The 26,458-nt window shown below is 46.4% G+C and overlaps 1 protein-coding gene across 1 annotated transcript; it reads right to left on the bottom strand.

The window, feature by feature from the left end:
- Nucleotides 1-2,330: 2,330 nt before the first annotated feature.
- FYB2 (FYN binding protein 2) lies at nucleotides 2,331-25,825 on the bottom strand. Its single transcript, XM_077182708.1, has 20 exons — nucleotides 25,817-25,825; nucleotides 21,567-22,133; nucleotides 21,455-21,497; nucleotides 20,341-20,535; nucleotides 19,242-19,275; nucleotides 16,217-16,305; nucleotides 16,015-16,043; nucleotides 15,056-15,087; nucleotides 14,139-14,223; nucleotides 13,680-13,821; nucleotides 11,712-11,832; nucleotides 11,570-11,613; nucleotides 11,220-11,289; nucleotides 9,309-9,392; nucleotides 8,028-8,056; nucleotides 7,042-7,099; nucleotides 6,421-6,513; nucleotides 4,659-4,743; nucleotides 2,667-2,841; nucleotides 2,331-2,368 (listed from the first exon to the last, which is right to left on the bottom strand). The coding sequence occupies exons 1-20, from the start codon at nucleotides 25,823-25,825 to the stop codon at nucleotides 2,331-2,333; spliced, it is 2,022 nt and encodes a 673-aa protein (XP_077038823.1).
- Between the last annotated feature and the right edge of the window lie 633 nt (nucleotides 25,826-26,458).

Consider the following 26,458-nt stretch of genomic DNA (forward strand, 5'->3'; position numbering starts at 1 on the left):
ACCAGCACTTCCCTGGGGCCAATTCCCTGCAAAGGGATGGAGGTGAAGGGCACAGAGCACATCCCAGCCTGTGCCAAAGCCAAATATGCACTCCAGCTCCCCAAACTCTCCCTCTCCACCAGAAAAATCCAAATATTTGGGCTGGCAGGGCTGCAAAGCTGCGCATGCTTACAGGGGAGTGCTTTATTTATTTTTTTGCTGCAAGGATGGATGCAGGCCAATGCACTTAATAGTAACCACATGGTAAAATAAATAAGAATGCCTGTATAGACTTAAAAGTAAATGTTAAATATTTTCTCTGTTTTTTTTACTGATGTCTCCTATGCCAGCTTTGAAATGGCCCTGTGGCAAACAGCGCTTTTATTTTTCTTAAGCCTGGAACATTTAATAATTTCTAATTAAAACATCTTACATTTTTAGGATATTTATGAGCAAACTGATATGGGCTCCTAAAATGTGCCAGGAAGGGGTAAAAGCTGTATGCTACCGTCAGATTTAAGGGTTTATTTTCTTTCAAAGCCATGTAAAAACTTTATCCACATTTTTATTTTGCTTTTGAAAAGGTATCTACTGAATATGTGGAGGAGAAGCCATTAGCAATTTATATTTCTCTTCCTACATTTAGGAGCATTTTTCTGAAAATAAGTAATCATCCTCCAGGCCCACAGTGGCGAGAGAGCAGCCTGAACACAGGGGCAACTGTTGGGTAATTCCCTGTTGCTGCGAGTCCTTGGGAGCCAGGAGTCAGCTTTTACATATCTGGGATGCCTAAGTTAGCTTAAAAAAATAAAGTAATTTTTGACTGAATGCTTTATTTACTCTTTTTTCATATTATTTTTGCAAAGAACTGAGTCAACTTTTCCACTATTGCTCCCAGTACTTTTAAGACCAAAACCAGTTCCAATTTATATGGTTTGCTTTTTAAAGAGCAAATCTTTTGGGGAAACTTGCAATTCTGACAGAAATGAGATTGAGCAACTAAACTGCACTACTCTTTTTCTTAAAATGTAGAAATAAATTGGCTATTTCAGAGCTGACCAACAGGTTACTCCAAAAAGTGAGAAATATTAAAAATAACTAATAATCAGTGAAGTCATGCTCTAAATGGCAGGAAAAAAAAAAAAAGAAGAAAAAAAAAAAAGAAGGAGATAAGGAAACATCTCTTGCACATTAAACAGTGTACAAAACTCCAGCTTTATTTACATTCCCATCATCACCCCACAGCTGACCAACATGGGCTGTCATGGATGCAGGAAGCACGGGAGACCTTCAGGGATGCTTCAGGGAAGAGCAGCTCTCAGGGCAGTTAGTACTCTCTGTCTCAAAGAAAACAAAAATAGGAATTTTCCCAGCAAGGGCCACCTGGGTAAGAGGAGGCTAATTTCTATGAATTATGCATGAGCATGCAAGGAAATGCTGCAGCAGGGAATTTAAGGGTGTGCTTTGGCAAGGCAAGGCACGAGTGGCCCATATTTGCAGCAGATGTGGATTAATATGGCATATCTGAAGGCAAGTCAGGAATCTCCAATTTACACAAGTTATGACTGGACAGGGCTTTTTTTAGCTGCAGTTGGACTGGAAACTTGTCCAGCAGCAGAGCAAAACTGGAAATACTTATTTAATATTTCATACTGGCTGTTTACATTAACTCCCCCTGCCTTCAGAAGTTTTAAGTACGTTTCTCCAGCTATCCCCACGCAGGAGAGAGTGCAGAATATGTCTCGGAACCTCTGCTGGTCAGAGTGACTCTGAGATAAGTACAAACTTCTTTTTTCCCAGCCTGGCAGTTGAAGGAGTCAGGATTTTTCTGTTCTCGTTCTCAAGGTTGTTCATTGTTTCTTATCTATAAAATTCTTTCTCCCCCCCGCTGAGGTCTGTCTGGCAGGTTGGGTTGAGGCACACTGGTGTTATCTTTTTATAGAAAAAATTATGTCTATGTTATTTACAATAACTTCCCAATACCTATCACCTCTATTAGACAGTGAGTTTCTGCACTAAACTAATCCAAAAATGCCAACATCACCCAGAAGATGGAGGCTAGGACGAAGGACAGGGCACGCCCAAATTCCTCCATCTTGGGATCCTGAGCCCCCATTCTAAAAACCTCAAAAATCTATTTTTCACCACATGACAAACTAACTATTATTCTACTTAAGATTTCTTGACTTGTAATTCTTCATATAAAAGCTGGTAATTGTTTTTTCCAAGGGCTAAATCAAAGGCACAGGGGTCTTGTGCTCTGTGCCAAGGGCTCGAGTCCTCCGGGGCAACCAGAGGAATTTCCTGGGTTCCGACAAATATGCATCATAATAAACAAAAAAAATCAGAGATTACCTGAAGTTCAAGTGCTCCACCAGAACGTACCCATCTGAGGGAGGAGGAAAAGCAAAGGGAATTAGCAAAAAGGAAGGGAATTAGCAAAAAGGAAGGGAATTAGCAAAAAGGAAGGGAATTAGCAAAACCTGGCCAAAGGTGGCCGAGCCCTCAGGACGTGCCGTGGTTTGGGAGGTGGTTTGGGAGGTGGATTGGGAGGTGGATTGGGAAGTGGATTGGGAGGTGGATTGGGAGGTGGTGTGGGAGGTGGATTGGGAGGTGGATTGGGAGGTGGATTGGGAGGTGGATTGGGAGGTGGTGGATTGTCACCCGGAGCCGGGCTGCAGACTCACATCTGCCCTGGGCGTTGCGGCAGATGACGGCGTGGCGCTGGGCGCCGTGGGCCGTGCCGTGGGTGTCGATGACATCCAGCTGTTCCCCAGCTGTGAGCGGCAGGTCGGCGCGGCGCTGGCTGCGCACCGAGCGCGCGGCGCGGGCCCTGGCGAGCACGCGGATCTCCTGGTGGTACTGCAGGACAGGACAGGGAGCAGGCACGGGTTATTCTGTACCTGGGTGTGCAGCCCTGGAAGGGCACTGGGGAGGGAGGGAGGAAGAGATTTCAGGGTGGGTTGCGAGGCTTTGGGGAGAAGGGGGAGAAAAGGCACAGCAACACCTCTGATGGAGATCCAGCTTAGGGGAGTGGGACTGATGCCTTGAAGTGGCTACCTAAAACAGAGGCTAGACAAAATTAATAAAATTTGAAGAATAAAATTTGAAGAAATAAAATCTGAAGAAATAAAAGTGGGTATTTGTTACCATGATATTTTATGAAAAATCCCCTTGCTAGGATTTTTTCTCTTGAGAAGCCTCAAAAAAGAAATGTAAGCAATAAGTAAGTATCTGATTGCTTGAAATGTGGTTTGGAGGTTGTTTACCAACAGGTGTATCTTTGATTGGTTCTATGTGAATTGTTTTTACTTAATGATTAATCCCAGTCCAGCTGTGTCGTACTCTTTGGTCAGTCATGGGTTTTTATTATTCATTCTTGTCTAACCTTCTGATGTCTCCTTTCTCTTCCTTTAGTATTAGTTTTAGTATATCATAATATAAATATAATATATTTATATTATATAATTATAAATATAATATAATTATAGATATAATTATTAATATAATATAATATAATACAATACAATACAATATAATATAATATATCAACCTTCTAAGAACTTAAAGTCAATTCTCCTATCTCACCTCGTCCTGGGACCCACAACAGGTATTTATTGCAGGCCTTCAATAGGTACATGTTGGGCAGTCAGGAGCCTCCCAGAGGCTACACCCAAGACAGATGGTGGTCACAAGTTTTTCTGACAATTATAAGTTTGGTCCAATTACATATCAATTAATCCTCCAATTACAGCTTCAGGTAATTGTGGGAAATGGATTTGTAGAAAAATTCTCAAAGCCTGACTAGGCTCACACACAGTGTGCATCTGTATGTAAACCAGAAATACTGACTTGGAAATGCCAACTTAGAAATGCCATGGATCAGGACAGACATTGTTGAGAGAGAAATGGAACTAGAAGCAAGTTTCAAAGGATGGCCTTGCAAATAAGACTAAATACTTTTGAGAAATAGAACTAGGAAAGATGCACTGTAGTAGGACCCCCCAGGGGTAATTTTAGATTTTTGGCTTTAAGGCATCTACAGCATGGTGTGGCAAAAGCTGATAGGCCAAAAACCACTTATAGCATATTGTAATTAGGAAATAGTTGGTTTCTGATTGTGATGGCTTGAATTATAACATCTGTATTGTCTCACACTTCTCATGAGACTGAAAATGGAATAAAAGTTTTTAAAACACCTCTCAGTTGCCCAATCTCTGGGTCAGAAAAGGGCTTAATCTGACAAATTGGTGCCCCATGTGAGGAGACAACTCCGCACCAGTTTGCTCCCCCTCAATTCACTTTTGTCTGTACTTCTCTGGGCCTGAGGCAGTAAGGTGTCCTTGAAAATCAGGCCTAGAGAGATTGCTTTGTCTGACCAAAATGTGAAGACAGTTAACTGATGCTTTATATGGAGTTTAGAGTTATACACTGATGCAGTACAGGATTTGAAAAATATAAAAGCTAAATCCTAAGGCATCAGCTGAGGACCAAGAAGGTTCCACCAGGTGTCTTTTAAGCAAACCACAGAGCTGCTTTTCTCCTCTAGAGACCCCAGCTTAGGCAAGAAGGCAGCAGGTCAGGGGAAAACTTTCCCAGCACAGCTGAGGACCAACAGCATGAGTAGTTTAAACAGGCTACAGAGCTGCTTTCCTCCCCTGACAGAAAAAGACACATACCATAAATGTCTCTCTAAAGAACTTCTCTTCTTTGTCCATCTTCTTGCTCTTTTCTTCACTGCTCTTCTTGAATTTGAAGATATTTCTGCAACAAGAGAGACACACACACACAAATACACATATGCATTTCTGAGCTGCAATTAAATAACCCCTGGCACATCTGAAATTGCAACCCAGAGCCTAATTCCAGCCTTGTCTGCAAGGAACTCTTGGAATAGCCAAGCACACAAAGTTCACATCCCTTTTTCTCAGAAAAGGGTGAACAGACAACTCAAATTTAGTGAGGCACAACTTGAGCCATTTTGTATCTCCACTTGGGATAATTTTTTTATTCTTTGGTCTGTAAGCAGCGTGGGAACAAATAAACTCTCTATTGAGTGTTTCAAATCAGCCCCATTTCTATGGAAGTCAACAATTCACTTTTCCCCCAGCAGTTTTTCTCCTTCTGGTTTTATTTATGCTCAGAAATAAAGGGTCCCCAGATAACTCTCATCCTGAGTCTTATGGAAGTGGGGTTTGACACAGCTCTCCAGATTTTCTTTGGGATTTTTAGCACACAGAGGAGAAAGTCCCCCAAGCAAACATTTATGTGGCACTGTAAAGTGGAAAACAAGTTCTTATAACCCACTTAAAGGGAGTGGGGCATTCCCTGCATATGGGGATGCCACTCTTTCTGATACGTGAAATTACAGCTGTAGCATTCATTTTAAAACTAAGACAGGAAACAAACACCAAACAAAAAAACCTGCCCACCCATTTGTAATAAATTATTCATCCTTGGCTCATTTTGATGCACTTAAAATTAAAGAGGAAGGGAAACAAGAACTGAAATTAGGGAATTCTAAGCTGTGAAGGGATTTCTGCTTGGGAATCTGCGATCTTTAAGGGAAGGCTGAAATTGCATGGACTCCCTGATGGTCTGTAAAGTTATACCTGAGACTCTGCACAGCACAACCAGTGGTGCTTGAGCAGCCCCATGCAGGAACTCTGTGGGGAGAACCCAAAAATGGGCCTCTGATTTACATTCAAATTCCCATGTATTAGGTAATGAAAAAGGTCATTGTGATGCACATTTTTGTGATCTAAAAGGGAAAGGAAATCTCCCACTTCCATGTGAATTTTTGCAGCACCAATAACAACAACAACAAAAAAAATTTTGCTTTTATGCACAAATGGCACAGCAAGAGTCAAGGCAATCAGCCCAAATAATCAATACTTTAAAATACTAGGCTCTTACCAAAAACATAGAATCTTAGAATCATAGAATGGTTTCACCCCCTGCCATGGGCAGGGACATCTTTCATTATCCCAGGTTGCTCCAAATCCTGTCCAACCTTGTCTTGGACTCCTCCAGGGATCCAGGGGCAGCCACAGCTTCTCTGGAGAACCTGAGCCAGGGCCTCCCCACCCTCACAGGGAGGAATTCCTTCCAAAAATCTAATCTAAATCTACTAAAATAGCAAAAATGAGCCAAATATATGGGAAGTAACAACTTTTGGCTCAGCTCAGTGGAAAATCATGACAAGACTTCAGGTTAAGACCTTTGGGTATCCTCCCCTTGTGCTCAGCTCAGATCCAAGGGTTTGCTTCACCCTTGAGATATTTTCTGCAAAGACTCCTGAAATTTGTCTTCAAAGGGAAAGGACCCTGGACTATCAACCAACACAAAATGTCTGTGCAATCAGGGACATCCTGCTCCTGAAAGCACTCAGGGATGTGTACAAAGTCAGACAAAATGGGAGCACAGAATGGAAATCAAGACCTTTCCAAGTCGTCGATGCTTTTCCTCTTGTCCTTGTACTCTTTCACCACCCGAAGTTTTGGCATCCGGGCTCTGTATTTGTCATCCTTCCCTCTGAGAGGAGCAGACAGGCAGGAATTCAGGTTTTTCCCAGCAGATTGTGTCCCCTCCCCAGATCCCTGTGCCTACAGAGCTGAAATTTTTCTCCATCTCCCCCCAGCCCGGCACTGAAATGCAAGCACTTGCTGTGATTTACACCAGCACGCGCAGCCACCGCAGTCATCTGGCAGCAAGACACCAGGACATGCTGTTCCTATTAAAAGTAATTTTTCTGACAGGGAGCCTGCCAGGACGGGGCTGATAATCGGGTCTGGGAGACGGAGTTTTCCTTCCTTAGGAAAAAGATCTGATTTTTCACGTGTTTCAGGGAGCTGCTCTCTCCTTTTCACGTCTCTGGCGCTAACTGGGTAACAGATCCTGCCAAATTAAACACACACAGGGAGGGCACCTGGACTGTCCCCAGAGGACTGAATCCCAACCAGATCATGACCCTCAGTCGGTTACAGTACCTGGCACAGGTTTGTGCCAGGAGGAAAATCTCCTTGGGTTGAGGACAACCCCAGGACAGGGCACCCTCCTCACCTGGTCTCTCTCTGCTCCACCGCGACATCATCATACACGTTGTCCTCCTGGGACACAGCTGCTGTCAACCAAAATGCAGGACAGAAAATGATTAGGAGATGTCCCTCTGAGCCTGGTTAAATAATCACACCACATAATCTATTGCAGAGGAAAATTTGAGCTGCTGCTTGTTGCTCAACGCAAAGGGGCCAAGGAAATGCAAGAGGAGCCTCGGAGCTTCCAAACACCCAGCAAAGGTTCAGCACAAGGAGTGATGCTTGGCTTGGTTAGTTGTGTTTATGGGCAGTTTTCTGCATGGGTTTGGCCATCCAGCTCCATGGATGGAGCAGGAGCAGCAGCAAAGCCCCAGGTTTGCACTGCAGCCAGCCCAGGCAGCGTTCCCAGCACAAGGACTCGGGTATGTTCACTCCTGTGTTCAAATTCTCAAGGTTAAGGCTGTATCCACCCTGTTTATGTAAAGGAACTTGACTCTCCAACAGGCAGGAATAAAGAGCTTTACAAAGAGTAAAACCCTTTGTAAAGGGTTTTGTAAAGCCAGAGTGCCTTGGGCTCACATACCACTGCCAGCAGTGGTTCTGCATGGGTAAGTGTTTCACACCTTACCTTGCTGGATATTCCCAGATCTGCAGGAGAAATGCTCTTCTTTAAAGCAAAACCACCCAAAAATGAGCAAAACCCCCACCCTCAAATGAAACACAAATCTCTATCAAGTCTCCAAGGCTACTGCTGCCACAACACATGATTTTCAGAAAGGCACAGTGCACCAGGCTGATTGTACAAAACATTTGGCTCTTCAAAACCACCCAAAAATGAACAAAACTCCCACTCTCAAATGCAACACAAATCTCTATCAAGTCTTCAAAGCTACTGCTGCCACAACACATGATTTTCAGAAAGGCACAGTGCACCAGGCTGATTGTACAAAACATTTGGCTCTTCAAACACACAGACAAATCCCCAGGAGTCAGGTACAGGTATGTGCTTACCTAAATTTGGCACTGAAATGGAAACCAGTCTGTGGATAGAAGAAAAGGCTTTTAGAAACAAATCTGCACATCAGCAATGCCCAAAAAGCCACGAGGAGCCCCCAAAAAGTTGTCAGTGATGCTGCTGAAGTGACAGAGACAGGTCCAGGTGCATGGGCTCCATGGTACCAACAGCATTTCCCAAAATGATATCCCTTGCTAAATAAGCATTTCCAGCAATAAGAGCCATGTGTTCATCAAGCAGGAAAGATCTACACTGCACCCAAAGAACAGTCCAAACTCCTGCTGCCCTTCTCAACAGCAAGGGCTTTGCTGGACAGGTGGAATATTTACTCAGTGGTAATTCCTTCCTGTAAGTCTGCCAGCATCAGGGGCTGTCCAGGAATTCAAAGGTGACAATGTCTGTAGATATCTAAGATAATTTCAGGAGCTTTAAGTGTTCTTTGAAACAGGAGAATGGCACAAAAGCTGGTGGGTCTTTCCCTGTATTTATATTTATATTTGAAGGAGCTGCTGCGGGGCATCTTGTGTGAAAAGGTTTGTAAGGAAAACAAACCTTCCTGACATGAAAGAGGAAATGTTTAACCTGGAATTCCCAAAGAAATAAGCAAAGGCAGTGTTTTCCTGGAGTTCAGGCACTGTGCACAGGGTGAGGCTCTCGCTGGCAGCAATGGAGGACAGGTTCTGCAGGTTCTGCACACCTGAGGAAAAGGCAATTTCCCTGGAAACTTATGGACAGTTTTGAATATTAGAATACCCAAAAAGGCACTGTGGGAAGTTATACAATATTCCCTGCCCCTTTAGAATGAAAACTCACTGTTAAACTTCTCCAGTTTAACAGTGAGCTAAACTTCTTCTTTTGCTCTTGGCTCTGAATGGAACCTGGAATAAAACCCCACATCAACAAGGCTGTCCCTGATCCTGGCTCCCAGGTCAAGGCAGCAGGTATCACCTTCCTACATTCCCCTGGGCACCTTGTGCCATGCTGAGGTACCAGAAAGGTGCCAAAGGCAGCAGAAAATCTGTGAAAACCTGGAAACTGCTGTGGGACCAGCTCCAGGAGATTCCTGATGCCACAGATTCTGGAGAAGCTGCACAGATGGACCATTGGCCACTGCTGCCATAGTAGCTCCTAGTGAGTTGATAGAAGCACTTTTGAGCTATGTTTTCCCCCCAAAAAATCTGTATTCCTTACTTCTAGAACTCCTGCTCTCCAATAATTGCCAGGAGGAATGCTCAGGTTTGAAGTGGGAAGGGGTGAGACCACCAGCATTTTCTTACCTGAGGTTGTCCTTGAGCCTGAAATTGTTCAGCTTCAACTTTTCTATCTTAAACAGGTTTGCAAATCTCTTTTGTTTTTCTGTTCTGTCCAAAAGAGAAGCAGGTTTTAAATTCAAAGAGACACAAGGTGCAGAAGCAGCCCCAGAGATCCTGAGGCAGGGAAAGGAAGGGCAGCAGACCCTGGACCTCAGCTCAGAAGAATTTAAGTGTTAACAGCATCATGTGGATCATAGACTCGCTGGGATAAGCACCAGCACAGCAAAAGGTGCTTAATAATTGAGCCCAAGATGATATTTTTGCTTAGCTTTAAATTTTTCTGTGTTAATTGAAGCTGTTCTCCTCTGACCCAATAACTAGAGGGTGATCCAGGTTTCTTGGGAGTGAAAGCTCCTGAGGAAAGGGCAGCATTACCCAGAAGCATTGCAGTGACCTTTAAAGGGACATCAGGGGCACCTTCTGAGCCACCCTCCATCACACATTTTTACTGTGTGTGTCCTTGAGGAGGACGGTCCACGGCACACGCTTCTCTCTGAAGTTTACAAAGGGCTGCAAATCTAAACTGCAATTTTCTTGTAAAGTATCTGCAGGCAACCCAGGTCCTCCCCTGGGGGTCATTACCCCTGCACAAGGACCATTAAAAACCCTTTATGTGTCTCAACACACTTAATCCTGCCCGTGGGATCAATAGAGGGATCACAGAAAGGCTGGTGTGGGGATTAGGACCCTGACCTCTGAAACCTCTGAATTTGGTCCCAGAGGGCCTTGAAATTCCTCTGCAGCCCCAGCAAGATGCACTGCTCCCCTTGAGGGTCAGCAGGAGAGTTTAATTTGTGCACCCACGGGGTGAAGAAGAGGCAGGGATGGGGAAGTGCCTGATCCGTGTGGGAGCCCCTTCCCTCTGGATGGAGGAGCTGCTGCTCCCCCACCACGCCACTCCCACGGACAATTTGCAGAGAAATGACACTTCCTTCTTTTAACAACCATCCTGCCACCTCCAGGGGGTTCAGCTTTCCCCCTTTCCCTCCCTCTCTGTCACACTCAGGCTGTACATCCACATTGTACATCCCAAGCTGGGCTGGGATGCAGCTGCAGGCCAGTGCGAGCTTCTCATCCATCAGGGAAAAGCAGATGCTCAGCAACACCTTGTTATTCCTCCCACACTGCTCCTCAGGAGAGAGACACCAGATGCACTCCAGCAATCCTGTGCCACATGTGCCTTTCCCAAAGGCTGTCTCTGTTCCTTACAAAGGCAAACTTTTACTGCACGAGGGTAGGGAACCACACAAAACACAACTAAAATTCACCTTACACCTCCTAATCCATTTGGGAAGCTCAGGCAGTGCACAAACCAGAGGCTGCAAAACTCATTGGTTTTATAACACACCCCGTGGAAAGCAAATATCTTGAGAGGCTACATAAAAAATGAGCAGGTTGCAGGTTAGTTACAGCACATCAGGTTCTTCTCCAGCCTTCTGTGATCTCAAATGGGAGCATTTTGTCCTGTTTGCTCCTTGAGCATCCCCTCTTTTTGGCACACACAAAAAAGGTGCAGCCAATTCTCAGCTACAGCTGAGCAACGCTTTGAATGAAGAGAAGGCAAGTGAGGCTGTGCTGTGTGCTTGATGCAGGAATAGGTTTGGGAAGGCAGCATTTCCAAAGGATGGAGGGTGTTACAGGAGGAAAAATCCCCCTCACTGCTCTGGGATTTAATTTTGGCAATGGCTTTTTGCTCCCAAAGTGTTAGCCAAAGGGGAAAGGGGGAGGAGGAAGGGAAGAAACCCACCCACACAACAACTTTCTGCAGTTGAGTCAAGGGAAAAAAAGAAAAAGGCTTCCAGCCAGTACCTGGCATGTGAGATCAGGGCTGAATGGCCAGAATTTCAAAATACAGGCTAAGAAATTGTAGCTTACCCTGGTTTTGCTGGGTTATCACCCCCAATCTCAACATCTTCATATGTTTCCTCGTAGCTGTTTCCTGAAACTTAAAACCAAGGCATGCCATTAGGACAAGTTCAGGAGCAGTAAGGTGAGGTTTGCTGGACAAATTGCACCCAGACCTTTTACATTTTTCTCTTCAGGGCTGCTCAAATGAATTCCATGCTGGACATACATACTACTCCCCACTGGTTTTAATGGGAACTCAGAGCAACCCAGCCAGGAGGAGACACTGGAGATGCTGAAAGTGCAACAAAACCATTCCCAGCATCTCCCAGGGACCAGCCCAAATTGAAAGCAGCTTCTGTTTGAGCTTCCCCACTTACTGCTGTCTGAAGTGAAGGAACTGGAGGCATCTGAGCCGTGGCTGCTGGAAGACACAAGTGTGACATGGGGGGTTTCTTCAGGAGGGATTTTAAATGACATTTCCAAGGCACAGGCAATGCAAGAGCCCAGGGCCATACTCACAGTCTGTCCTGCAGCTCCTCAACATCATCATAGATGTCCTCTGGGGCCTGCAGAGACTGCCCAGGGGTTTGGCCCAAGGCTGTTCCTTCTGGCTTTGGAGCACCAAAACCCATGCTCTGCCCTGGAAATGAGATTATAAATAAATACATGAAATGAATAAATGAAATAAATTATAAATAAATGAAATAAATTATAAATAAATGAAATAAATTATAAATAAATGACAAAATTCTTTGTTTTAGGAGCTTTTCTGAGGAGCTCCTCTCAGAGAAAGGAAAACTGTTGAGCGTAACACAACAAATAAGAGCCTACAAATATATTTTCCATTCCAGGAAATTCTTTGCTCTGAGACACTTCAAGAAACTAAAGTGAACAATTTTCAAAGATTTTAGCTTTAAAAGTCATAAAAACATTTTATGTTTAAAGAACTTAAAATGTCTGTTGATTTTTTCAATTATGGCAGCTCTGACCCAAATCTTCCTCACCTAAAAGCATCCAAGAGATTATTCTTGGATCTCCAGAGAAGTGATTGGAGGGAAAGCTTGGCATGGTTGGTGGAAATGTTAAGAACCAAATAATGAACCATTCCACTGGAATACTCCTGTAAATCAACCCCTTGGAAAGGACCCAAGGAGGATGAGCACCCCTGAGATGGATTTCACTGAGGGCTGGAATCAAGCCTGGGAGTTGCACCTCATGAGGTTGGAAACAGATTATTCCTGGAGAGCTCCTAAGTGGCAATGTTAGAACCTTAAAACTGACTTGAGAGAGTGGGAGCGATGAGAAATGCAGCCACACAAATAAAAGCAGATAATGTTTGTAAATGAACAAGGGGAGTGCTCCAGGCCAGGCTGGGCAGGGCTTGGAGCACCTGGGACAGTGGAAGGTGGCAGGGGGTGCAAGGAGAGGAACTTTCAGCTCCCTCCAACCCAAACCATTCTGATTCATGCAGCAGATCTTGCTGGACACAGGCACTACCTCAATATGACCCAGCTAAAGACCAAAACTTCTGCAAAACATCCAAATTCAGCAGGCAGTGGTGGACCAAAATCTCCAAATCAGCCTCTCTGTTGAAGCAGGAGGCTCACCAGGAGTACTTTGGGAAAAAAAAAATCCCAGCAGAAATTACCTGCAGCTGTTCAAAGGTCAAGCAAACCAGCAAGATCTTTTACAGAAACAGACACCAACCAAACCAGAAAATTATTATGAGGTGATTTAAAATAATAATAATAATAAAAAAAAGAAATACCTGAGAACCACACCAATAAAAATAACCACGGTCACAGTCAATTTACACTTTCTCCTTCACACTCCTGGTCTGCCCACAGAGCCCAGCAGAGCCACTTTTCTCTCTTTCATCTGTGAAATGCTCCCAGATGACACCAGTGGCTCGCAGGGCCTTTACAGAACAGGACCCATGAACATTTACAGCTGAAGTTGTGCTTACAGAGGGGATGTGATTTGGTTTAATTGTGCAGCTGAGGTGCCTTTCATCACCTCTGGCCACTGCCCCAGAGCATCCTGACAGAAAGGAGCCCAAAGCCAGCCTGGCACCACGAGGAGATGGAGCAAGGAGCCATCTCAGGGAGGCACAGAGGGAGGCTTCAGGCTCTCACCCTGCTCATTTCTACCCCAAGCCTTGGCCAGCCCCTTTCCTGAGAGCCCATAAATGATGAGGAGCAGAGGAGATGGGTTTCAGCTCTCAGGATAGGGGCAATCTGCTAGAAAAACAAACACCTCGGCCGGAGCCGTGCAGATGGTTAACCAGCTTAGGAAGCTGCTTGCACAGCCAAAATAAATGATCCACACCAGAATACAAACGCTCAGGCAACCTTTTGCCCCGGTTTAACTAAATTGGTTCAAGAGTTGCATCCAAATTTATCGTTATTTCCCATATGGAAGAGACATTTGGGCAGCAGATGGGGCTGGGGATTGGGGAAACGCTCACTGGTGCAAGGAGATACTCACAGTGCTCTGCTCTGTCCTTTGCCAGCCCTGGTGGGGTTGGATACATTGCATTTTGGGGACTGGTCACATCCTGCTTCCCTTGCAGAACCTTCAGCCCACCTCTGCCATCTGCCTTGGGGGACATGTACTCATTTCCACCTGTCTGGGGTCCAACGTTGGGTTTGGTCAGTGCAGCCCTTAGAAACAGCTTTCTAATGTGTAGATTTCTATTACACATCCATGCATCCATAAGAATATCAATTATCTGTGGACTTGAAACAGTTTCACACCCTTCCCCATCAACCTTTCAGGCTGAAGCAGTTGAGTGATGGACAAGCAAAAGAGAAGGTGGAAACCCCCTGGGATTAAGGGCTCAAGTTTCCCAAAATGTTTCCTCAACTGTTTCCCAGACAGAGGGAGGACAGAAGGAGAAGAGACGTCCTATAATAATTATTAAAATTAACCTCAAGGATACAATACCTCGAACATTTTGTTCTCCTCCAGTTTTGCTCTTTCATGACTTGGTTTTCCCTCTTTTTCATCCTCTGTTAGAGCTCTTTCTGGACTGAAATGTTCAGAAATGAGAGAGATCTCAGCACACAGACACTTCAGCAAAGCCACAAACACATTGCCCTGTGACAGTGCCCAAACAAGAAGCTCATTTTCCCTCTGAATGAGGGAGATGCCCAAATGACCACCAGCAAAGTGAGGGCAAATCCCAATCTAAAGGCCAGTAGTAACGCAGGGATAATACAAATAACTCTTGGAAGAGAGACAAATTAATATTTTTGTTTTCTCACAGCTGGAAAGGACGAAATAGATCCATTTGTGGTGGCACCTGGATCACACAATGTGCCTCTCACCACACTGTATTGAGATTTAGGCAAGAAGAAACAGCAACAGGATGCAGGACTTGATACCTTTTTTTCCCAGCATCACAACAATACCCACAAAAGTGACCCCTTTTTATCACATAACCCTTCAATCACCACCAAAAAACCCAGCCTTCAGACAGTGACCATAAACACACAAGGAGCCACAAGGAGCTCTAAGTGTGCCATTTGTAGGGTGAAATTCAGAATGGACCTTGCCTTGCCTTGGACCTAGAGCCAGGTGCCCTGGTTTGAGAGCCTCATAACTCTCCCTGTTTGCACTTTTCAGGTTTCAGTAGGAATAGAGAGTGTAATTTTTTTACAATCTCCCTCCCCCCAGATATGTTTTAGAATGAAAGCAATCTTAGAAACCACAAGTGCTGGCAAAGAAAGGCATCATCTCTGCTGTCTTGGTCATGAAATATATGAAATTTCTTTATATTTACTGAGTGTTACAATATTCAATTCCTAACCCTAATCAGTTGTGGGGCTAGAAGAAGTTTGAGGGAGAGGAAAGGAAATTACCTGGATTTGGCAAAGGGGAAAATCTTCTGTTTCTAGAATAAAGCAGAGGAAAGCCTTCAGCCACTGTGCTTTTCTCAGCAGTCAAGCTTTCACACAAGGCCTCAACTGTCAACCAGCATTTAAAGAAATATTTCTTTAGAAAGCCCAGAAGTATTTTATGTTTGGAATACTCATCAGAAAAGGATATTTCATCTCCTTTGCAGGACAGGGAATGCACATATTGACAAACTATCCAGGGATAATAAAACAGTGCTGGGGTTGGACCAGTGAAGCTACTGGTCAGCATGGAAGCTGCTACAGAAAGGAGAGCTTGCAGAGGAGGAAGTTTTTTAAATTTAAATAAAGATTTCCCAGCCTGCCATAAAGTGAGGCTCCAGCCAAGCCAGAGAAGCTCTCTGAAAACCACACAGAGATAAATATGTTTGGAGAGCTGTGCTATTTCCCAGGCAGTGCGATGGCTTTGCAAGCCAGGACTTGAAACTGGAGTTTGACATTTCACAAAGAGTTTGAGCATGGCCAGAGCTGATGGCCAGGACATGGACATCTCCTGGCACGGGGTGATGAGCTCTCCAAGTGTCCTGCCAAGCCAAGCAGCCTGGCTCAATTTTGCTTTTACATCCTCACACAGGGAATACCAGCACCAGCTCACCCCTGGCAGGAAATTCCAGAACATTGCAGTGGATTTTTTTTTTTCCTCTAAAAATTCACATTCTTGATATTGGTGCTTAACACTTGGTCCACCACCAACATGCATGCAGTTGGTGTTATCACTTCCTTACATTTCTGCAGTGGAAGTCAAGGGAACTGACTCTTCCCACTGGTATGTTTGGGAATCTCATTAGGCTTTGTGTCCCCTCTGCAATTTCTTATTTATTTTTTGAGAGTCTTCACAGACAGCACGCAGGGAAATTCTTGGCAGGTAAGAAATACAGATATTAGAAGTTTTCAAGAACACTTACCTTGTGTTTTTGAGGCTCTGCCTTAGGTGCTAGGAAAGATATTTATGAACAGATATTAATTTTTAGTCCGTGTTAAAGTCACTGCACTTTTAGGTGTAAAACTCAGCTTTTCTCAACAAGAAACTGTATTATTTCCTATTTTAAAGGCTTTTTTTTCTCAGCTAGCACATAATTCACCTCCCAGTGCTGCCTTTCAAAGTACCTTCAATGACACACAAGGTTGTGGTGTCCCCAGACTGGTTCAGGTACATTGGGGCTTCTTCATAATTATTCTGCTCTTCAAGTTGAGCACTGAGAAGATGAAAAAGAGAGAAAAGATTATTTTTTTTCCCCCATCCCTTTTAGTAGTATGAAAAAAAAAAATTCATCTTGAGGACAAGGAAATCAAGAGCTTTGAAAGTGAGCCTACAAAAAAGCAAGGTGAAATCAGGAATCCCTCAGAGGGAGAGGAGACCTGTGGCACATGCAGGGCTCAGCTGAACCTTCCCACTGCTCGTCCTTTGGGAGGCCAGGCTGCATTTACAGGGCTCAGAGCACACCAGGAGACTTCCTACCAGGGTTAGAATCTCCTGCCTACAGCCATCCTTCAAGTAGAAACAGGAAAAAAAAAACAAACAACCAAATAAAAAGAAACCAAAAGAACCAAACCAAAACAAGGGAATCAAAGCGCAGCATTTTTCAAGCCTACCCAGGTACTTTGAAATGGATAACAATTCCCAGTTTGCACTCTTGGGCACGTGGGTTCTCGTGGAAAGGAACATTTAAAGGAGCTGCTCCTGAGCTTCTCAAGCCATGCCAGCACCGTGAGGGGCAGGAGCCAGCCACAGGAGGAGGGGAAGCGCCACAGCTCCAGCACCACACAGCCCCAATATTGGGCTCCCCAGCCCAGCTCCCACCTCCCCATTCTCCTTTGCCCTTTCCTCCTCCAGAAATTCACGTTAGTGCAATGTGGGAGCAGATGGAGGGGTAAAACCCCAGCGTTCCTGAATTACCCGGGCGAATCCATTGGCCCTCCCCCTCCGCCCACAGTGAGGGAGTTTTTGGCATTTTAGGAATGCACCAGGAAGCAGCAAAAGCACAAGACACGGCTCGTAACAGGGTAAGGTGGGGAAAGAGCAGAAGGAAGAATTCTAGAAGGAACTTCCTCCTTCTAGCTGTAAAAAACCCTCAGGGAGGGTCTGTTTTTCCTGGAATCACCTCACTGTCACCACTCAGCTTCAACTGAGAAAGCACCAAGGGCAAACCAGAGCACAAGCAACAAGAACCTCAAGGTGCGCTTTGACAGCAGTGAAATCAGAGAAGGAACAGCCCCCGAAGCCAAGCAGGAGGCTGTGCTGATGGCAGGGGTGTCCCCTGCAGCCCCCAGCTCTGGGACACTGCCCTGCAGCCCCACAGGGTGCTCCTCACCCCACACAGCCCAGGAACAGTCAGCACAAGAGACTATGTCAGGGTCTCTCAGAGACAAGACTTCATTCCAGGTGAGGCTTCGAGGAGGGGAATTCCTGTCCCCAAACTGCTGTTATTTTGTTTTTATGCCAAAGTTATTTAATTAATTTCCCCTGTTATCACACAGTTAATAATTAACAAGTGACCTACTGTAAGGACCATATCACAAGTGTTGGAGCAGGACAGCTAACCCTGCTGCATTACATTGCTAGAACAGCAAGGAGGAGGTTATTTTTTGACCAGTTCTCTTCTGACAAGTACAGGTTAAAAGTTAACACCAGCCCACACAGGCAGGGGCACCTCATGATGTCAAGAACAACTTGCTGTGATAGCTGGAGGAGTTGTTTGGGCACAGAAAGTATTTTAAGAATTCCCCTCTCTTTGTTTTGGTTCAGCTGATCCATTTCCCCTTTCCACACCTACAACAAAACACGTGTATGAATATTTTCCCCCGCTTTTGCTGCTCTTGTACAAATCCCAGGTTGCTGCACAGCCACTCGTGACAAGTCAGACACCAGGAAAGTCAGGATCTCCCTGCATACATAAAAGAATTGTGTCTGCAAGATTTTTGAGCTGTTTCAGACAAACTCAAGTGATTTTGGACCACCACCCAACAAGAACCTCATTTCAGCATGTGGAGGCAGCTGAAGGGTGAGGGAGGGCAGTGGCTCCTGTGCCCTGGTTCAGCTGGCTGCACAAACACAGGATCACAGAATCGTGCAGGGATACAAATTCCTTTGCTGCTGGCAAAGAAACCCCCAACACCTTCTGGCTACGGCAGGGCTTTGTTTCAGCAACAGTTTTCAAAAGCATTTCTGTTCTAAAAACACAAAAGTTGAGTACACAGCAAACAGGAAGCAAAAAACACACACGGGATGGGGGTGATGACTGTGCAACTAAAGCAATGGCAGAGTTCTACTCTCCACCAGCTAAACCAGATCTAAAGACATGGATATGGCTCTCCATGAGGCTTTAAGAGCCCACAAGAGAAAAGAGGGGTGAAGTTTTCTCCATTAGGAGAGGGCCCTCCCAGCCAGCTTTGAGCTTGCCATGTAGGTCCATCACACACAGAATCCTAGAATGGGTTGGCTTGGAAAGAGCTTTAAACATGATCCAGTTCCAAACCTTCCCATCCTCCCAAGAGCAGGTTGCTTAGGATCCCATCCAACCTGGCCTTGCACATTTCCCCTTCCTTGAGCAGCCCCTGGAGCAAGCTGCTGCCTCCAGGATGGGCCATTCCCTCCAGGCTGGATGGGAAATGGGGATGGGGATGTTCCCATTGGTGCCTCAGGTTTCAGCTGTTATATTTTTCAGATTCTGTGCTGCTTTAGTGTGCAGTTCTGAGCTTCATATTATGGGATGGTGAGCTCTGTGCACAGAGCAGGGAGACAAAACAATTCCTGCTCCAGCTGGGCACCAAGGACAAATGATCCAAATCTCAGCCCCAGAGCACAAACCCCGTGGGCTGGAGAGAGAAAAACAAGCAGGGTGGGACTGCAGGGGCTAAAGCTGGAATGGGACAATGAACTGCAAGATGCAAATAGACCAAAACTTACAAAGTGAGAGATCTCATGACGAGTCATGCATTTCGGAACCATTTTGCTTCATCTTGGGTGCAGCCCTGGCTGGGCTCTGGTGCTGCCCAAGGTGGATCCATGGAGGAGATCCTTTGAATAAATCCCTGCTTTATTCTGGAGCTCTGCCCAGCCTCTGCTCCAGGGCAGCCTGCACAAGGCATCCCCATCACCTGTGAGCCACACCTGGCCTCTCCCCGTGCTCACCTTTCAGGGGTCAGGTAATCCTCTTCTGCAGCAGCTGCACACAGAGACACACAGGATTAGAGTTGGAAGGCAAGCCCAGGCCCACCCAGAGCACACGGGAGGGGTGGCAGGGACAGCCCTTCCTGCTGCACACGAAGGCAGCCGTGACACAGCACTGCCAGCACAAACTGGGGACCCGCCTCTGTTAATTTGTCATTTTTATTTCACATTTCCTGCCTAAAACCTCCGGCTTTCTAGAGATAGAAATTATTGTGAGGGCATGGAGATGATGGCATATAAATGTAACTAATTCCCCCCATCAGATATATATATTTAGAAAGGACAAGTAGGCTAGAAAACAGTTTCAATGAAAAACTCTCTTTCCTTCTCGTTCTTATCAAAGCCAGGGCACACCAATAAGAACTGGCACTGTAAAGCCAAAGAGACTTCAGCAGAGCCCTTCTTACAAAAGCAGCTCCCTTTGAATTCATCAAAAGTTGTGCCTAAAGATCTGGCTGTAATTAAGGCTGTATCTATAAAGAAACACCACTTAGCAGCTTACTAAGTGGTCCAGAATATTCTATTATGCGACATCAATAGGGTTTTATTATGGGAAACTGAACTTTTGCATTTCTTGATGTCGGAATGCTTACCGACATTGCCCTCTGTTGTATTTAAAACAGAAGTGGGGGGGATTAGCAGACTGTTTTCTAACAATTTTATTGTGCCTTCCCACAGTTGTGTGCTCCAGAGTCGAGGCATTTCCCATTGAAGGGGAGTGATAAAGATCAGCTGGGCTCACAGGCACTGCTGCTGCTTTACAGCCAGCTGTAAACTTCTCTCAGCACGCTGCACTTGGGAGGGAACCGGGTCTCTGAGCATGGGATGGCCTCCAGCCTGGAAAACTAGATCCCTTCTCCAGATTAAGAGCAAAAATCGGCCCCATTGAAACTGCTGGGCTCTTATTAATGCTTGAGGAAGAAGCTATAAACAAGTAACAATGTCTGATTTCTGTGTGCTGGAAATCGCGGCCTTACAGCTGTCAATAAACTGCTCATTTTAATTCATTTTCTATAGAACAGATCTGGTTTGGGGGGAAAAACGACTAAATATCTCTTACTTGTTTCATTTCCTCTGTGGAGCAAAGGCATGGTGCTTTGGAAAGCACTGAGATCAACTTTTGGGGGTCTTGGAGGCTTCCCAGGGGCAGGACCCAGGGATTCAGCTGAAGGCAGAGGTTTAATCCTTGGCCACTTGCTCCCAGGGCTGTAATTCCATTTTCCTGCTCCAGGCTGGCAGAAGGGAGGTTCTGATTCTGCTCCAGAGAAGCACAAGGACAGGCAGCAATTAGCCCTGATTTGAGCAAAAATTCACATAGGATCATTAGCTGGTATACTGACATTTCTAACCAGCTCTGCCTCCTCCATCACCACGGTACCATAATGGCAGAACAAATGGAAATGCCCGTTTTTACAGATTTTTACCACATGAACCATGTTGGGGTCTCAGCTCTTGACAGCTCCCTTCCTCTGGATTACAAAACACCAGCCCAATTTTCTGTGCTGGTAACAGTTTAATCCAGCAGGATTTAGGGCTGTGGCTGTTTGCAGTGCTCAGTTCTGGTGAGGTGGCTTTCCAGGGTAAACAAAGCCTTAAGGTTTTCAGTGCCCCATCACCCAGTCACGTCAGCAAGGGGAGCTTCCCAGCCTCTGAGTCTCCCAGCAGCAGTTTCTCTAGGAAATGTATTCTCAGATCTTAAATATGACCTTTTGCAAAGCTGGGAGGGTGCAGAGGAGGTGGTGGTGGTGGGGATTCAGGTTTAAGCTCTTTTAATTAGAATAAAACTGTCTTTGCAGACCAGCCTTTCACATCTCTGTGAAGTCACATTTACCTTGGGATTGTAAATGGCCAAGGCACACCAAAACTAAGATAGTTTCCTGTCCTCAGTTTTCATCCTACTCTCAAAATGTGGGCAATAGAGTGAATTTTTAAAATAATTTATTGGATATGGGAAATCCTTCTCTTATTCAAGTGGAGCAGCAGTTTGAGACCCATTTCTTACCTCCAGGGCCTCCAGAGCAAGGACAGAGCATTCCAATGGGCCAGCCCGGCCTCTGGTTTGAGGGTCCCAACCCTCAGGAGCTTTTCTCTCCTGCTGCCATACCCTGCACTTCCAGATCACCTATACACTCCTATATCTCTACATTCAGTGTTAAGAATACACCTTTCCATACCTTTCTGGAGCTGAGGTGGCTCTCTGGGTGCACGATAACCTGCCTGGCAGAACGCAGATGTCACCACACCCTCAGCACCTGCTCCATCAGAGCTCCTGTGTCCTCTGGGAGCCTGAGGAAGGGCAATCCCTCTGCCATGCAGAGCATCCTTCCTCTGGGCACGCCAGTCCAGCAGAGGGGAGCTTCCAGAGGCTGGCAGCCTGGCACTGCCTGAAGCAGCAGGAGCTGAGTTGGCCGCCCGCTGGGCTGGACTCGTTTTCTCCTTGCGGGATAAAGTCTCTTCCCAGATCTGTAGGACATGCTGGAAAGAATCCGGGAGCTGAGCATCCTCTGGAGTTGTTTGGCTTGATCCTTGCTGGTCTGAGCTGCTCTTGGGAGGGCTCAGCCCTTTCTCCAAGGCGCTGCCCGTGCGCTCTTTGTTGTGCCCCATCCGCTCCCTGCCACCCCGAGGCTGTGCCAAGGGGCTGTGCTGGGTGAGCACAGGGGCCTGGGATGTGGCATGGGCAGGTTTGGACACTTTCACCTCTCTCTTAGGCAGGGGCAGAGGGCTGGAGGTGGTGTTCCCTGCAGAGCCAGGTTTGGGGGTGATGGCCTTGGAAGGTTTCTTCTCCGGCTTGTTGGCCGAGTTGGAGTCATTCTGAAATCTTGCTCGGAGGGCTTTGAAATCAGTCACACCTTCCTGGGTGAGGGGAGAGAGGAGAGCACAGAGCAGCTGCTTACAGAGGTGGCAACAGGCAATTTGAACAATCAACCTGTTTTCAGAGAGAAACAGGCTGCACACTCAGCCTTGGTCACCAAGGACATGCCAATCCTGGTGAAAATTTAAAAGCAGCAGAGGAGAATTTGCTCTTTCAAAGGATCCTCCAAAGGCTCACAAATCACTTCTGGTGAAGACAAAAGAGCTGAAAACAGGGGGAAATGCAGCAGCACAGCATGGAAAGCAAGCAGGAGCAGTGTGGCCAGGGGAAATGCCTCCTTCTCCCCAGTGTCACCCAGGGATGGAGAATTTCCCTCAGGAGGATCTGGCAAACACTGAATTGAATGCTAAAGCTTTCCTGGCAGGGGTGCTGCAATGCTGTTTATACACCTGCTGGGCATGAAAGCTGCACTTTATTTTCAGTACACAAGCACCAAACAGGGGAGAGGCCAGTGCTGCTCCATCCACAGATGCCCAATCCATCCCCATCCTCCTGGAGAAAACCGCCATGAGAAGAGAAGCACCAAATATCCTCCTTGGTGCTGCACTCCCAATGGCCCCTGGGACAGAATGCTCTTCCTCCAGGGTGCTGCTTCAGCTCAGGGTCCCTTAGGCCATCCAGGGCTCTTTGGATGCCTCTCCCCTTGCCTTTAATGCCACTCCAGGAAGCAGAGCACACATGACCCAAACAGAGCATCTCCCAGTGTGGGTGATGGACACTGGCCATGACACTCAGCCCCTCTCCCACACAGTTACCAGACCCCAGGTTCTTGAAGAAAAGCAGCAAATCAGTGACAGTGCAGTTTAAAAGGGCACTTAGAGAACATTTTGTTTCAGTCCCTCACTCCCCTGCATCCCACACTGGAGAAAAGGGAACACAATTTTTGCCTGCAGTGGCGTGGCTTAAATTCAGCCCTGAACTGAACTAGGGAGAAAATATGAAGAAAAATTTATGAGCTACTTAAGTCCTTGAACTGCTCTATAACTTTTTATATGCCATGATTACATTAGGTGCTCTGCTCTGGCAGCTCAGCTCAGCGCAGGGCTTCACGAGAACCTGTCTAATGAGGAAATTGGAAAAAATTATCTAGGACAGAACTTCGTTATTCTGAAAAAAGCTCCAGCCTTAAGTGTTAAGACAGAACAGATGAATAGCATACTGAGGTTTTATTGCATTTAATTGCACGATTTATTAAACACTGACAATTTCTCTTGAATAACCCCTTTCACTGACTTTATTACTTTCACAGGGTAGTACATGATGTAAAGAACCAGCCCTTGGGGGAGAGGTTTGAATTGCTCCAATTATATTTCATATTAGTGGTCAGCAGCCTGATGCTGTGCGAGCTGCCCAGACAGGCTAATCTAGCAGAGAGCCTTGGGAATGGGAGCTTCCAGAGGCACACGGAGGATGAATCAGGTTTGGGGGGAAAAAAATTAAAAAAAAAAATCCCTCCAGTGATGCCAGACAGGAAATAAAGCAGTGAGGTGCCCTAATGCAATTGCAAGGAGCTGTGGCATGTGCTGCAGCAGTGGTTGAAGAGTTCAGAGCTGTTTACCTCCCCACACTGATTTTCTTTACTGGAGCAAACAATTCCTCATCAGTGCCCTCAGAGACAAAGAAAAGAGAAAGGAAAAATACCTGCTTGTCTCAGTGTGCCCCAGGTGAGGCAGACACGGGGATTTTGGTCAGGCCTCTCCCTGGCCCTGGCTGTGACAGAAATGGGCTGTGACAATCAGGAGCTTGGCACTAAGTTTAATTAAAGTGGGGTGGATGTGAGCTTTCCTTTCCCGCCCTCAAATTGTTATTCTTCTTGCCTTGAAACGGCAGCTTCAGCTGATTTGGCTGATTAAGAGGGAGATTATCTGTGCTCAATGCACTCTCAGTGGATGTGGTTCCCCCCGAGTGCAGCCTGATGGATGCTCATGGGAAGGAGGGACAAATATGGCCCCAAACACAGAGAACTGCTGGGGTTGAATTGCCACCTCCTGTACACCCACACTCAGCTGGGCAATCCATCCCTTCCCCAAAAAATCTCATGAAAATGCTGTTTTTCCTTGCACAGGGCCCACCTTAGCCAGACCCTCCAAGGTGCAGTGAGTTCTCCCAGTCTCTGCAGGGATAATTCTCCATCAGAGCTGGGGCTGCTTCAACCCAAGAACCCCATCCAAGCAGCTCTCCTGTTTGATCCACACACCTTGAGGGAGATGCTCAGCCTAAACACGGTGCTGGGCAGGTCACACGTGGAGCCCCAGTGTCCTCTGAAAATCAGACCAGCTGACAAGCAGGGAGAATAAACTCATAAATTTAAAGGCCTGCCAAAAGCTCACAATGTGCATTACAGCTACATCTGGCCAAATAATTGACTGTGAATAATGCTACATTTGGCAAAAGCCCCTGCAAAGATGAGAGGGGAAGAGAGAGGAAAAAAGGAAACAAACTTCCACTGGCCGGAAAGCTGAGAGCATTAAGGAGTCAGGGGACAGAAGCATTACAGAGTCAGGGGGCAGAGAAACTTTCCATATTTTCTCCCTAAAAATAAAGTGTTCTTCTGACATCAAGATCAGTCTAGGAAGCAGAATAAAACTCAGCTTAAGGCTGTGATAAGGGTGGCTCTTAGAAGGAGCACCAGCAGGAGGTTTGTGCTGATGCCTTGGACTAAACAAAAGGAATCTGATGCACAGAATCCCAGAATAGTTTGGATTGCAATGGACTTTAAAGATCAGCTTGTTCCAACCCCTTGCCATGAGCACACTCAACACTGACCAGGTTGCTCCAAGCCCTGTCCAACCTGGCCTGGGACACTTACAGGGATGGGGCAGCCCCAGCTTCTCTGGGCAACCTGAGCCAGGGCCTCACCACCCTCTAAGTGAAGAATTTCTTCCCAATATCTGATCTAGCCCTGCCCTCTTTCAGTTTGAAGCCATCCCCCTTACCCTGTCATTCCAGGGCTTTGTTAGAAGTCCCTTTCTATCTCCCCTGCAGCCCCTTCAGGTACTGAAATGCTGCAATAAGGTCTTTCCCAAAGCCTTCTCTTCTCAATTAATTAACTAAATTGAAATGATCCTCATTAGTTTCCTGTAGCTGCTTTTTCTAAAATGAATCAACACAGGAAAATAAACCCCAAATAAACCCCATTCAAGACATGGCACGCCGGACAGCCGAGAGGAAGCACTGCCTGTTCCCCTCTGGAATTTCTCTGGTTTACTCCATCCCGTATCTTGATTCCCGAGGGAGCTGTGGTGGGTAAATGTTTAATCTGTGCTGCCCTCTGCCCTGGTGTGGGACGGCTGGAGCCAAGCCAGGCACCCCGGGCAGGCTGAGGAGAGCACACTGCAGATATCATCGACTCATTAACCCGCCGGCTTCTCCCAAAATAAATCAATAAACACAACTCAGCTTTTTGTTACAGTAAGAGGCACGACTGCAGTGTCAGAGTGAGAGGGGAAGAAAGCAGGTGCTGGGAGCCCCCGTTTGGGGCAGCAAAGCAATATTTGTGTGGTCTGCACACAGAGCAGGAGCGGCAATGAGAGCACACCTCACTCCCACGATAAACAGCTCTAGGAACTCCGTGGAGAGAACAGCCCCAAGCCACGGCTCAGCAGCACAAACCCAAGCAGAAATCCTTCCCCCGGGCCAGCTGCACAAGAGCCCCAGCAGTTACCAGGTCCATCCCTCGCTGCTCCAGGCCAGCTCCAGGGTTCAGCCCGGCATGCTCCGTGTGCCCTCCTGCGCTGCTGCTCTGCTCCAGCCCAGCCCAGGCGGAGCCAGCCCCAAACACACCTGGGCTGAGCCTGGCTCTGCCCCCGGGGCGGGGAGAGCCTCACCTGGGCTGGGCTGAGCCACAAATGTCAGCGCAGCACAGCCGCATCTGTGCCCTCTAAAGCCACTGCTGTCCAAACCATTCTGGGATTCTGTGGATCAGATTCGTTTTGGTTAGTCCAGAGTATCAGTACAAACCTCCTGCTAAAAGGCACCCTTACCACAGGCTTAAGCTGAGCTTTATTCTGCTTCCTATTCCACAGCAGGCTTGGCATGGGAAGGGATGGGAAAGGGACAGGTCAGGTTTGGTGAGGGAAAGGGATGGGAAAGGGACAGGTCAGGTTTGGCATGGAAAGGGATGGGAAAGGGATGGGAAAGGGACAGGTCAGGTTTGGCATGGAAAGGGGATGGGAAAGGGACAGGTCAGGTTTGGCACGGAAAGGGATGGGAAAGGGACACGTCAGGTTTGGCATGGAAAGGGATGGGAAAGGGATAGGTCAGGTTTGGCATGGGAAGGGGATGGGAAAGGGATAGGTCAGGTTTG

This window comes from Agelaius phoeniceus, chromosome 8 (genome assembly GCF_051311805.1).
Source record: "Agelaius phoeniceus isolate bAgePho1 chromosome 8, bAgePho1.hap1, whole genome shotgun sequence".
NCBI lineage: Eukaryota > Metazoa > Chordata > Aves > Passeriformes > Icteridae > Agelaius > Agelaius phoeniceus.

Coding starts and splice junctions, on each gene's coding strand:
- FYB2 (XM_077182708.1), bottom strand. Junction 19,276..20,340: donor CCACAGAGGAAATGAAACAA/GTAAGAGATATT, acceptor CTCTGTGTGCAG/CTGCTGCAGAAGAGGATTAC. Junction 14,224..15,055: donor TTCCCCTTTGCCAAATCCAG/GTAATTTCCTTT, acceptor TGAACATTTCAG/TCCAGAAAGAGCTCTAACAG.